The sequence below is a fragment of the Heliangelus exortis genome, chromosome 7 (assembly GCF_036169615.1).
Source record: "Heliangelus exortis chromosome 7, bHelExo1.hap1, whole genome shotgun sequence".
NCBI classification, from domain to species: domain Eukaryota; kingdom Metazoa; phylum Chordata; class Aves; order Apodiformes; family Trochilidae; genus Heliangelus; species Heliangelus exortis.
The window spans coordinates 5,450,067-5,464,393 of NC_092428.1; the positions used below are offsets into that span (position 1 = coordinate 5,450,067).

Here is a 14,327-nt window from a genome sequence, read left to right on the forward strand (position 1 = left end):
GGAAATAAATTCAATTAAACATTTTGGCTGAAATTCTTCCCTCCCAGAGATATTCTGCTTGAGATAATCCCTGCTGTTGGAAGGGTTAGCTCCAAGAGTTCACTGGAGTTTAAAAGCAAGCTGCAAAGGATGCTTCCCTTTATATTTATGCTTGGGTGCCACTAATAAGTATTGTTACTGATTAGGTCTATAATAAAACCACTTAAAGCAAGAACTAAAGGAATTAAGCCTTGCTTCTCAAGGCCAGGATTTTCTAAGTGACTTAGATACTGAAAATACTGGAAAATCCTGAGTGCAGAAAGGAGAAGGGTGTTTGCTTCTGGTACAGACTGCCTAATGGGGAGACTTGCCAGAGGTAACATACAGCTTATTTATTTCTACCCTCTCGAAAGCCACTTGAAGAGGCTGAGCATCCCTTCACTTCATATATATGGGAGCAATGTTACCATGTCTATGAGTAAGAAACATGAAAGATGAATTATTGAATATTTTAAGGCTGAAAAAAAAATACGCAAAGAGAACAGCTGTAGTCTGTTTTTGCAACAAGAAACAGATGACATTTGCTGCTGAACTTTTATCTTTAAAATGATCCATAGTGTGCCCAAATCAAGAGATTTGTGTTTCTTATGTAGCTGCAGAGCTGCTTTTCTCTGTTTGTGGGTTTTTTGTTTTTTGGTTTTTTTTTAAGAACAGTAAATGTTTTTAAATGTGGACCATTTTCTAAATTTTTGTCTATGCTTTACAAGACTCCAATAATACAAATATGAATTGTGAGGAGAAGCCTGAATGTTTGTAGTTTTCCCCAATCCTGACATTTGTTAGACCTGCAAGCTGCAGAGTTCATGTTCTCTTGTACCAGGTAAAATGCTAATCCTACACATGCATTTATTTGGAACTTCCCCTGGAAGATGATATAAGATTGTTTACAGGCTAATTTCATGAGAAGGTATTTACAGTTTGATTGGTGACAGTCAGGCTTTGCCTGTTTTAAATGGAGATACTTGACAAAAGTTATTGCTGCATTGGTTTTGTGCCCAACACTTTCAATTGGAACTATTACAATGCAGGAAAGTCCTGTTACAGTTATTCGAGTCAACAACATAGTGACAGCAGCTGTAGACTTGGTTTGTTTTGGTTTTTCCCTCTGCCCCCCTGCCTCATCTGTTCTCCAAGAAAAGTAGTAAATGTTTGTTGCCCCTTGCTGGTAGAAGAAAGACCATATGCAATACAGAACTGTTTAGAAGAAGAGTTGTTGCTCTTTTCTATCTGCTGGCGTGACATTTTCTGGTTTTAACAAAAACAAAAGAAGAGAGGTTGGGGAGAAAAGGAACAGAGGCTGAAGAGCTTGTGTCTGCAGATGAACACATTTGATAACTGTGGACAATTATTTTCTCTGCTGAATATTTAGACAAGTAAAACAAACTTCGTGTTGAATTAATACATCTCTTTCTGGAACAGCAAGACTTTTTCCAGAAGCAGGTCTGACAACAGGGGTGAGGGGTGGAGCGTAGGAGTGGGGGAGGGCAAGCACAGAGTGCTGACTGAAAGGAAAGTATTTTGAAAAAAAATTTTTCTGTGGTCTGGAAGATGTAGGGTTGAGGCTGTTGCATTTTGCTGAGAAATCATTAATTGGCTAATTTTGAGCCCAGTTCCCGCCTATCCCCTCTTCTACTGGCATTTCAAACAAAGATAGGGTCACGGAAAGTTGGGGGCATGTAGAAACACCAGCTGAGCAAAGGAAATTACTGCCTTACTTGGTTGGCTCATGAAGTGCTGCAGATAACTTCCACACTTATTTATGGAGGCAGAAAAAAACTTATGAAATATAGGTGAAGGAGAGGTATGTGAAACGGGGTGCTCAGAACTTGGAAGCAGAAACGTATGAGTGCTGGCCATTTGCCCGGGAGAGACGAGACTGATTATGCAGGGCTGGAAATGTGCATGGTATTTTAGCTGCTTAAAGGCAAGGCTCCTGTCCCAAATAGTTATAGCCTAAACAAAGGGAAGGAGATCTGTGCATCAAAGGAGCCTGAGCAAGTGGCAATTTGTCATGCATCTTATTAGGACCGAAAAGTTTTTCACAGTGGAAAGTGATATTTATTTGGTCTTATAAAAACCTTCTAGCGGAGGACTAAAAGTAAGCTTGTTTGGCAAGGCAGGAAATCAGGGTAGGTAAGGCTTGTTTTAGGAAGGATTTTGAAAGTTTTAGGTTATTTGATACTGTTAGGAGGAGCCTGCTCAGGTTGATGAGGCATAGAGACTTGCAAGAAAGGTATGGAGCCGAGTGGAAAAAGAGTGGATTTGGAGGAGTGGAAATAGACAAACAGAATATGTGAGAGGGTGTAGGAGGGTATTAAAGCAAGGCACAGCACACGGGCTTGAAAATTTAAGATGGGACAACTGCAATGGGGAGTACAATTGGTAGGAGTCTGTCTCCAGAGTACCAGAGTGCTGCTGTGCCAAGAGCAGTGTGCTGAAAGGCTGGGAAGGGAGCAAGGGAGACAGAAGGTGACTGTAGTGGCTGTGCAGAAGACATCGAAGGGCTAGATCAGGACTTGTAGAGGTGAGGTGCAGCAGTGATAGAGGATTTTGAAGGTGTTGGAGAAAGCGACTGTTACCTTGGTGATAGACTAGGAAGAATCTGAAGTAGCCAGTGCCAAGGAAATCAGGAGGATTGAATAAGGAAGATTTGGAAAGCGCTACCAAAGGTCTGTGTTACAACTTGAGCAGTAAAACCATAGGTCTGCTTTCCTTGACCTGACAGTAAGTATAAATCCAGACAGCCAGAAGAGGGACCAAGTTGCCATCCCAAGACACCTCATAACTTAAATGTGTAGTGTGTATGTGCACAAGCACACGTGTAAAATCTGAAATTCTGGTTTGACAGATGGGATTGGAAGGAGCCTCATGGGCTCTCAAGTTCGGTGTCTTGGTCTGTCAGACAATTTAGGTGCAATCAGGAATGCATGGAGTTTCATCTTAGCTGTTCTGAGGTTCTTCCTGTGGTAGGTCTGGTTTAGTGGGTCACCTCATAGGTGAAATGCTATGCCCACTGCCTAAAAATTCTTTGAGATTCCCCTTTTACTAGCTGACAGGAATATATCAGGTGAAACTAAAGAAAATCTGTTTGGGAATATTCTGATTAAAGGGAGTGTGATGGGACTTAAAATACATTTCCAACTTAAAATAGGTTAGAGAAGATGTGAGCACTCTTAAATTTTTCTAGACTGGCTTTAGATCAAATTTCATGTGGATTGCCTTTATTCTGCTTCCAGCAGTCTCAGAAATAGGAGTCTTTCCTCAAAATTAAGTGAAGCTGCATTGAAACTGGTCTGTTTTAGTGCAATGTTTTACATAGAGTTTGTGGTGCCACCACTAAAAGAATCAGTCACACTTTCCCAGCACCTTCCCTTCTCATTTACACTTGTGCAAATCCACAGTGAACCAAGCCACACTTAGTGTCAATACTAACTTTTCCTTGGTCAGGTTAGCTTTAAGTCCATCTCACAACAGAGTCATGAGCTGTTCAAGGAGAGATGGCCAATACAAGGCAAGACAAAGTAAGGAGAAGGGAATGGTCTCACAGTTGTTGCAGAACTAGGTGTGCATTTATAAACTGTGTTTTTAAAGCAGCTTTTTAGTTTTAAAACTATTGCTGTTTGGGTATAGAAAAGGCTCAGCTTGCCAGAGCACTGTTATGTTGCTGGAGGGGATACAGAACGGTTGTGTTGATGGTTTGGCTTTTTTTTTTTTTTCATCCAAATAACTGTGGAAGGCCATTAGGTGTTGGTGGCTTGGGAAGGAGCAACTGGCTCCCTTGTACTGGGTCTGCTGAAAATAGAATGGTTGTGTGTGTCTGTACAAACCACACAGAATACACAGGTGTAATGCAGGGCATTGTACAGCTCAAATGCCTTGTCCTGTGTATATGCATATCTCAACTTGACTGCAGCAACCTCTGGTCTGATTGCTAGTGGGAAATTTCAGTTGCTAGAAAAAGCCCTCTCTACAGTATTGTGGGCTCCTATGTTATAAGGACATAGGAACTGCTGTCCACACTGTTTTTCTAGTGATACAGATGGGTGTTTGTATCATGGCCTCAAGCCTCAACTATCCTTCTTCAGGAGGCTCTAGATAGAACCAGAATTAATGTGAATCCTGCCTTTCCCTCAGGAGAAGAAAAGGAAGGAGGAGAAAGATTGATACAGAAGTGAGGTTTTGGAATAACTAGTGGGCTGAGCACTGGGCTGCCAGGGTGTCTGGGAGGGCTGAGCAGAGGACAGCTGCAGTGGGTGGTATGAGTTTGGTAGTCCAAACAGTACAGAAATTCTTATTGTGCATGTTTTAAATAGTGTCTATATCCAGGGAGAGGGGCGAATGGCACATACTATTCCTTTCCTTCCAAGCTATGTATGTTGCAGTTGGATAATGAATGATGTGACAGACTTGTAGCTCTTTGCCAAAAAGACTTTGCTTCTTTGTGCATGCCTTCTTCAGATTTACTTGTGCAGCTGAATTCCCAATAGTTACCTCCTTCATTTCAGGGAGGGAGGTATCTTTGACCTGCAAATTAGAAGTTAAGAAATGTAAGTGAAGTTGGCTAATTGAACTAGTAATAGGACTCTGGGTGCCACACATTAAGAACAGAGGTGCCTTTGTGCCATTTTCAGCTGGTCTTGAAGGGGACTAGGACTCTCATCCCATTATTTCCAATGTGCAGCCTTTTAGCTGCTGCATGTGCTTTGTAGCACATAGTAAAGTTAGTGCTGCCCACTTGACCTCAGTGGTGAGGTTGATGCAATGGAAGCTGCAGCTGGGGAATACAAATTATACTTGTGTTTGCATTAATTTTTTTGCTGGTAATTGTTAAGTCAAAACTCCATGAATCAAAATGAAGCACTTTCGTAGTCTCTAGATCTGGGCATACAATTTTGGTATGTCTGGGATTGTTCACTGACTGTTGTTTCATACCATTTCCTGTCATGGTATCTGAATGAAACCAGCATGGTATTTCAGATTTGTCAGTGTAACTCAGAGCAGTGTCTTTCTGCTGGCTGATGCTGTGTTGATTCTCTCATGAAACCATTCATCTATACTGTCTGTCCAGTAACTCTATGTTTTGCTCATGAAGTGTCAAATACCTTCTCTTAAAGACTTTTGAATAGAAATCTGATCTTTTGAATGCTACATTAATCCTCTTAAGTGACACATACACTGAAAGCTCCACTGCTTCCTCCAGCAATTCTTGGTTTATATGAAACATCCACTGGCTAGAGATAGTCTTTGAGAAACAAAACAGAATTAGATTTTGGTTGCAAGAGGGCCCATAGCTCCAGAACACTGTTTAAATTACAAACCTCATGTATGTTTGTGGTATCCCCTGCACCACTGAAAGAAACCAAGTGTCTGTAATCTTGGAAATGGCTGTAATTTTTGCTGTGAAAGCACTTTGCAAGGAGAAATTGTAATGGTGGCTTCCTGGTTTTGATCTGTAGGCTTAAAAATAGAGCTGCTAAACAAAAACATTGTGGGGGCCCTCTTTTCCAAGTGAAATTTTAACGCTTTTGGTTGTCTTGCTTCATGGAAGACATTTTTTTCTTTTCCCTTCCTACTTCCTTTCAGTCTCTCCTCTCCATCTGTGTAGGGAGGAATCATCTGAAAGATACCCTCAAAGACCAGTAGTCTCGAATTGAAAGCCATAAGACTGAAAATCTAAGCAACAGAGGTACTCCTGCACAGGCTAGGACAGTGGCATCTCTGAAAAGTTTGCCTGGAAAGCTGCTCATCTATATGTGGAAGGGAGAGAGTAGGTTTGTGTGGGAAATGAAGGGGTCTAATATTTGGAACTTGATTGTATTCTAGTTTGCAAAGGACTCTCCCTCACCCCAAACTTTCATTTTCATTGAACGATCAGATTTAAAAATGCTGTTGGAATTGATTGATGGCCACGCTCTCAATTCTTTACACAGAGTCCTTCTGGAGCAGGAGTTTGGAAAGCTGTGTTGGAATCCAGAAGTGAGAACCTCACTTGTGGCCTCCTACCTTGTCCTCTGCAGAAGGATGGAGGTCACATCCCTGAAGAGTGAGACAACACTGCTCAGCAAAAGGAGCTGAATAGCTGCCTTTAGCTGCAGCAGGAAGTGCTGTTTATGGGAAGGAAAAACAGATAAACAGAGAAACTTGCTGTAGCAAGGGTTCACTTGGATAGTCTGAGATATAAAGCACCTTTGCTATAGGGGAAGGACAAAGCAGGGCCTTCTTCAAGTGCTCAGCAGACACATGGCTTAGCTCCTTATTAATGTCTTAGAAACATCCCAGGAAGTGTCTGAAGCAATTTGTATCTCAACAGTGCTGCAGCTCTGCATACCTGAACTTTCCCTTGGCCCTCTCATCTCAGGCATAAACTCTAGCTGCCCAGGCAGCACTTCAGTTTAGTGCTTGGGGATTTGCATTCAGTGAAACTGGACACGTAACTTCAGCAGCAGCCACTTGAAACAGAGGAAAAGTGAGTCCACCTTTACTGCACAGAGCAGAAATGCAGCTAGCGAAACAGACCTGGGACTCTGAAGCTGGGTTTCATTAGCCAGGTTTTGTTTGCCAGGCTCAGCCATGTAGTGGAATATTTCTGTAGGTAAAGGATTGTATCCTGGTGATGCTAATTACAAACTAGCTAGAGTTCCTTAAAAATGATTTTTAAAAAAAACAAAAATAAAGCAGCCTTCCTAGGTGAGAGCAGGAGAGAGTAGGAAACGGTTTTGATAGATTCTACCCCCTCAGAGTAAGAAGGATCCAAAGAAATCTGTGGAGGAAAATTGACTTCAGAAATGTAGCTTTGTTGAATTTTCTGCCATCAAATGCTCTGCCAACGTATTTTCCCCCCTGTGTGAGGTATTACCTCTTACTTTGTCTCAGTAGGTTTGGTGTTTTTTTTTTTTTTTCTTTAAAGTTTGCGTATTTCACCCAGCAACAAAATGCAGTTGAGCCACAAAACCCAACAGATGGTTGTGTCTGTTTCACTCTCTCCAAAAGAGTGCTTCCCTCAAGTTGCTGCAACCTTTCCATAGCTTCTTTGTTTTGCAGTGATCAGGATCTCTGGATGCACTTGATTTCCTGCCTGTTCCTGTGCACTGACAACCCTCGATTTGTTCTTGGCCATGCCTTGTTGCGACTGCCAGTAGAAAGTGCTAGGAAGGCTGGTTGGGGTGTGGTTCATTGCTTGCCTTCCCTGCCTTTGATACAGAAATTCATGCTGTTACATGCACTGGAGCTTGGGTTCAGGAGAAGGGTTTGGGAACATTTTCTGTGTCTGCTGCTGCAGAGTAAGGCTGGTAGTTCACGCTTTGAATGCCGGTTGTGATTTTGAAGCTAACTGAGGGAAAGGTTGACCTTGAGTGTGGTGGAAATGCTACAGTAAATGGCCCCTGGTGGATGGAGGAAGATGATGAGAGTGTCTGTTCTGCTTTGCTCATTGCCTTGCTCTCACCAAGTCTGCTCACCCCTGCCCAGCTGGGAAGGGGATAGCTGATGGAGACTGATAGGGATGCTAAGTTTCTGGCTCAAACACCATACTTGAAATCTAGCCTGTGCTTTTGAAGAATGTACCTTATGTTCCATCCCTCCTTTTCTACTGCCACCCATGTATTTCTCAGCATTGAGGTCTAGCAAAAGTATGTTTGCAAAACACTTCACAGCCCATGAAAGCAAGATGCTGCATGGTCTCCAGTCAAATGCAAAATGCTTGCATTCTTTTGTCACTTTTTAAATGATGTTTCAAGCTCATTGCTGTAGACACACAGTGGTTGAGAGGTGCAAGGAAAGGAGTCTGATGAGCCAACCACTCGGAGTTGGGGAGGATGGGTCCCTTTCGGGATGCAGGGCTCAGGTTTCAGTAACACAATGCTTCGTGCAGCCATGTGCGTGTTCAAAGGAGCCAACTGGCTGGAGCTCCCGCGGTGACGCTTGGCTGATTTGGCAGCTGGGTTGATTCTGTCAAGTTACAGTATGGGAGTTAAGTCCAGCTTCAAATCCTCTCCATTACCCACTTGAGCAACTTGGGGGGGGGGGGGGGGAGGGGAGTAGGGTGGGGATGGTGGGGTGGCAGGAAGAAGGGGGGAAGTTCTCTGGAGACTTTAGTCATTATTGGCATGGAACCACTTTGTGATTATCAGCAGCAGGGTAGTGGCAAGGGGCTGATTATCTATCATGTCGTCAGCATAAATGATCAGTGGGCCCCTGAGCAGGGCTCCGCCTTTCGTAATGGCTCCACGTAATCACTGCAAAACAGTTTAAAAGCAAGCAGAACAGAAAAACAGCTGTACTGATTCTGACCCTAACTGATGTTGCCTTTTCTCCCCTCACTAGAAGAGAAATATGTCACTATCCAGCCATACGCCAGCCAGGGGAAGGATGAGATTGGGTTCGAAAAAGGGGTCACCGTGGAGGTCATCCAAAAGAACCTGGAAGGATGGTGGTACATAAGGTAAAGACACCATGCAACCAGATTGCTGCAGAACCTGTGACAATGAACTTTTCTGATTATTCACTTCATGTGTTAGCATTTAAAGAATTCCGTAGCGAGGCAGGAAAGCCGAAGTTGTTTATAATGCTTCTTGAAAAAATGTAAAGAAAAGGCTAAGACAGTACAATGGTGATTAAAGTAACAAACAGTGTCTGCTAAAAGCTGTGGACCATTCCAGTGGGGAAATTCCTGAACTTGTAAATTATTTTCTTTATTTCTTTCTTTCAAGTTAAAAGCCTTTATCTGGCTTTTATGATCTCTGAGACCTAACAAGGCTTTCTGTTGTGTGCAATTGTAATGTTCTTCCAGTATAAGAGCTACTCTGCAACATATTTAAATCTAGTTATAACAATGCTGATTAGGATTCATTGAGCTGTGTGGGGCAGATAGTGCTGTTTTCAGGGATAAAGAGATCAGTCTGGCTGGCAGTAGCCCTTTTCCAAATTTGTTACGGTTTCAACTAATTTGACTGATTTCTGCCTGTCTACATTAGCTATTCCTAATGTCAAAGGACTGGATTCCAAGGGCAGGTGAAATTACCCTCATGCATCAGGATTTGTTTTGTGTCTGTGTGTGAATCCAGCAGTACTCTGACATCCCATTTCCCTTCAAACAAGAGGTGATATAACAGGTAGCTGGAAAATGGAGTTTATCTCTCATCCAGCATAGAACATCTTTTCATCTAGTCATCTTTTTTTCCATTGAGCATGTAATTATAGTGATGACTTTCCCTCCTTTCCCTCCCCAAGCCATAACTTGCTTTTGTTCGAATTTTGCTTGATTTATCAGCTATGAATGCAGGCTATGAAAATGCTGACTGAAGCAATGTTGTTGTTTTTCTTCAAGTCCCTTACTTAGAAAACTGTTTGTTTTGTTTTTTTTTCTTCTCCCTAATGCTTCCTTAGAGGGAATAAGCTAATAAAGATAGCAATGGAGCCAGGAAGGCTCTCTAGATAGAAGGAGCTAAAAAAATGCCTCCTTTTGGTCAGGTCACATTTTTTTCTCCTTTAGTCATTCACAGGAGTAGAATAGAAAGTTGCAGACTGAGAAATCAAGAGCACATCATTTTTCTGAGGGGAGAAACATTGCAAGACATGTTTAGTGTTTTTATTGTATTCTCCTTCTGAAATGAAGCCTTATTACCTGTGTAGGTTTCCCTTTACTGTATTAACAGTTCTACTATAACCAGAATTTTCATACACACCTTCAGACCAATCCAAAACACACATTTTTCTATAAAGAAGAATTGCATTCTGGTGACAGTGATGCTTGCTGTAGTGGCTTGAGTTGTTCCTTCATGGTGACATACTGGAAGGACAGGCACCCCATTTTGAGTTCAGCAAACCCAACTTCTTGTTGAAGGGTGGTTTAGGTGTTCCTCGTGTGTGTAACAACTGTGTTTGATGTCAGCTATCATCCTCTCTGCTGCTCTGGAGTACTATGCTGCAGTATTGCTGGAGGATTAAGCTGCTCTTAGAAACAGTTGGGCAGTTTTCCATAAGCAATACTTTGGGAAATGTTGATGCTGTGATCCATCTTTGACAAGCTGGTCCTTTGCAGCCTTGGTAGCTGATCTCCAATTTCTTCTGCTATTTATGAGACTTAAACTTCTCTGAATGCCATTGGATAATACTTGGAAAAGGATTCGTATTCTGCAGCAATATGCTGTTCCGAGTGTTGGTTGCCTTAAAAGGAGCAACTCCTTGTGAACAGTGTGAGGGGAGAGGGAGCAAGAAGATTCTGTAGCCTTGGAGCAAGAAGATCCTGTTGCTTTGTTGTCCGAAAGGTTCAGTGACAGACACCAAACACACACATCAGTGTGTATAAATAAAAACAAATCCAGCAGCTTGCAAATGGAATCCACCTTAAATGCATTAGCTTGTTCCACCTTAAATATGTAATTTCTCCAAATTCCTGGCCATGTGCTGATCCTCATTTCCTGTCCTTTTTCTTTTTTTTTTCTTTCTTTTTTTCTTTCTTTTCTTTTTTCTTTTTTTTTTTTTTTTCCCCTTCCCCCCCCCCCCTCTAGTTTGCTTCCCTCTGGAGTAATTCCAGTGCTCTGGAGCTGGAAAGCAGATGTGACTCTCAGACTCAGAGAGGCAGTTCTGACTTTTTTTTTTTTTTTTTTTAAACATTCCTATGGTTTGAATCCATTTTTTCCTTCATGTAATATTAAACAGGGAGGGTTTTGGAATAACCAAGGAACCAGATCACTACAACGATTTCTGCAACCCTCCTTCAATGCTGTAGAAGCTAGAGGCAATATTATTGTCTCCCATTATTTTGCTGTGTGTGCATTATGTGTTTTTTTTTTTCTTTTTTAATGGACTCTGGAGAGGTGAAAGGAAGGCTTTGACCTGGGATCCTTCTTACTGTTCTACTGAATTGAGTGGATCTGTGTGCTAACAAAAGTTTTTATTTGCCTGCTTCATGTTGTGGTTTGTTCTGAGCCTGAGCACACCTGATGAAGTGTAGTTGGGTGGTGTTAGCGGCACTGAAATGAAGAGGAATCTAGGATGGGGTTTGAAATGTCTCTAGTACATTGTGAGTATAAATGAAGGAAGTATACTTCTACACTTCTGATTCAAACCTTAGATGTGAAATAAATGTCACTACCAGTTCAGGACTTCTCTGAAGCTGATTAGCAGCTACCTTAGTTCTTTCTCCTCTAAAATGGGGAGATCAAGTTGCATCTTCTAAAGTAAGGTTTGTAAAGGGCTTTGGCATTGCCAAATTCAAGGATTAAAGTGGAAAAGGCAAGCCTGTTTGACTTACATAAGTAGCTTTTATTAGTGAAGTTGCACAAATAAACTGGCAGTTGCTGGCAGCTACTGCTCAGCATTAACTTCAGGTTGAATTTACTCACTTACAGGAAGAAATAACCAGCAACAGCCTCTCTGCTGAGGCTAAGTTGCCCAGAGTTATTAAGTGTCCAGCTATTGCTGCTACTATTCATTGGGGGAAAACTATGTGAGATCAGAGGTGTCTGAAGCAGCAGGGTTATATGGGCTGATCCAAATACATACAGTTGGCAGGAGAACTAAGAAGCCAGTACAGAACCTGCTTGTGGCTGCCTTTCTGATCCTAAACATGTTAAGTCCCCCACTAACTAAGATGGATGTAAACTGTTCTTTCATGCTGATTTTGCACAATCAAACTCTATTGAAAGTAACCTTTGGAAGTGCTTTGGTCAATGTGGCTTTCTCACAGATGAAAACTTTACATCTCCAGATCAGGTGATGTTATAAACATCCTTTAAAAAAAGTCCCTGATGTACAAGCAGTAGAAAGCACTGGTCAATAGCTCTGCAAAAGGGTCATCTACTGCAAAAGCAGATGAAGCCAAAAGTCTTCAGGGCTGGAAAATGAGATATGCCTTGACACAGGGGACATGGCACATATTGAGGCCTTTTTTTCTTTTCCTTATTTTGTCTTGATTTGTCTTGATTTTGTCTTGATCAGAAAAGCATTAAAGGGGACAGGACTGAATAGATCCAAATTGTGACTTGACATAATATCAGTGGCTGTATGCTGTACATTTGTCAGAAGTCAAACCAAGCCATTGCCATCTTGTAACTTCTTGTTAGTCTCCATGTGGTAAACAAAGTTCAGAGTTTTTGGGATGCTTTCCTTTTACACCAGAATCTTTGGAAAAACTTGTCACTAAACTCTCTGAATAGGGGAAATCCTGTATCTTTGCCTTCATCTGTGATAGACAGCAAGTATGTAGGGAGAAACACCATCTTGAGTGTTCTGCCTAATCTAGATGGGAGGAAATTGCAAGATTTTGGACAGAAGGGTCTTTGGGGTCATTACTAGAAGTACAGCAGTTGTATTTGGTTTGGTACAGGAAGAGTAAGGAAGAAGCCTAGGAAAGCAAGCCTACACTCCATCCTGCATTGCATTTTCCTGTTCTCCCCATAAAGTCCCAGTCACAGTCTTGAGTGTCTGGATTTGGTGAATGAGCCCCAGGTGTGCCCTGATGCAGAAATCACAGAATCCAAGTGTTGCCATGACAAAGGTGCTCAGTTCCCAGAGAATGATTATCTGTTATTTCCCCACTGCCCCTGGCTCCTTTCTCTGCTGCCTAATGAGTCTCAATTTTCATTAGCTGTAGAGTCCTACTGTTCTAACTTTTATATTTCCTGCAGGTTTCCTGAACACCAGGATTTTAATGGTGCCTGCTTTCCCACTTACAGCTCAAGCGCTTGCTTTGGGTATCTTGAAAGATTAAAGAGAGAAAGGTTTGAGTGACTCACTCTGTAGCAAGTTAGGGTTTCATTAGGGAACGCAGAGTTCCTTCACGTGGTCCTCCCTGGAGTCTGATTGTAATCTGAAATCCCTGCTGAGGTGTTAGGAATGGCAGGAGTTAGAAAAACCATCTTCCCAAAAGCCCAGCTGTGGGAGAATGACTTCAGTTTGAAGTGCAGTATGAGCACCTCAGGCTGGTGCTCTGGGAACGTGTACTGAATTCAGATGTCTGTTCAGATTTCCCAGTTTATTTCTTCAAATAGCCCCTAGCTTGTTCAGGCAAATAAGTCTCCATCAAAGCCATTTCTTCCTTAGTCAAATTGTTTCTCAACCTTGCAGTGCTAGAGGAAGCTGCTGTGGTTTAAGAGTCCCATATTCTTCATAAGAGAAGATGATCATACAGGATTGAGAGTTGGAAGGGGGGAAGTGTTTATTTTTATAATTGCAAAGGGAGAGGCTTGTGTGAGTACCTTCTAAATTGCAGACATACTGGGCTCTGTACACTCTTATTTTAGCCCTTTTCCATTTCGAGTTGCCACAGGAAGTATTAAAACTCTTAAATATTTTACTCATTTGCTTTTTTTGCTGTATGGGAAAAGACTGAGTTTGCAGTACTGTCTAAACATGGCATAACAACCTGGTGAAGCCCTTTGCCTTGTGAGTAACTGTATGCAGAAAGACTTTAGCATGAGAAGTGGCTTTTAACAGCAGTTCACATTTCACTGCTAGCTCAGCTGACTGAGATGCCTAATTAATAAGCAATAAATGGAGACTAAGTAAAATTAAAAAAAAAAAAATAGCTTATCAGATAACCAGAATTTTTTTTTTTTTTTTGGCATCCATCACTTTAGCCTTAGCGATTACACCTGAAATGCTTGAGAAGGATGGTTTGATGTGAAGATGTTTCCTTTTCCATCTGCAGGTATCTAGGCAAAGAGGGCTGGGCCCCAGCTTCATATCTGAAGAAGGCTAAAGACGATCTTCCATCAAGGAAAAAGAACTTAACTGGGCCAGTGGAAATCATAGGAAATATCATGGAAATCAGTAATCTGCTGAACAAAAAATCATCCACTGACAAGGAGACTCAATCAGAAAATGAGACTTCAGAAACTCATATCACCAAGAAGGAAATCAGTTTGCCCATCCTGTGCAATGACTCTAATGGCAATGCTATGATGACCCCAGACAAGCAGGCTTCCAAACTGGCCCAGGGATCCCCAGCAATAGCAAGGATAGCACCACAAAGAGCTCAAATAAGTAAGGCATTAAAGTAGCCTGTATTTCCACTGAATCCTTGTTTTCTACCTTTCAGGACTGGCACTGCCTGTCAGCTAAGGTTTCATGCACCCTGGCCTTATAGCTAAGTCCACATAAGCAGATCTTTTCATTCTCTGTGGATCTGCAGTAGAGACCCCAGTCCTTCATTAGCAGTGATAAAATTTAACTCACTTTATACAGGACTGGCTGGTTCTTCTTTATCTTAGGCAGTATGCTTTTGCTTTTTTGTTGTTTGCTTTGTGTTTTTTTCCCCAGAGGAGATTTTTTTCCTTTTGCAGGCT

The 14,327-nt window shown here is 41.9% G+C and overlaps 1 protein-coding gene across 7 annotated transcripts in view; it reads left to right on the plus strand.

The window, feature by feature from the left end:
• The window catches only part of SH3PXD2A (SH3 and PX domains 2A), a 261,178-nt gene that overhangs the window by 230,245 nt on the left and 16,606 nt on the right, over window positions 1-14,327 (plus strand). For all 7 annotated transcript variants that reach the window (XM_071748330.1, XM_071748328.1, XM_071748329.1 and 4 more), the window contains 2 exons: window positions 8,362-8,479; window positions 13,691-14,025. In XM_071748330.1, coding sequence (XP_071604431.1) covers window positions 8,362-8,479; window positions 13,691-14,025 — 453 coding nt within the window. The remainder of the gene's footprint in view (window positions 1-8,361; window positions 8,480-13,690; window positions 14,026-14,327) is intronic.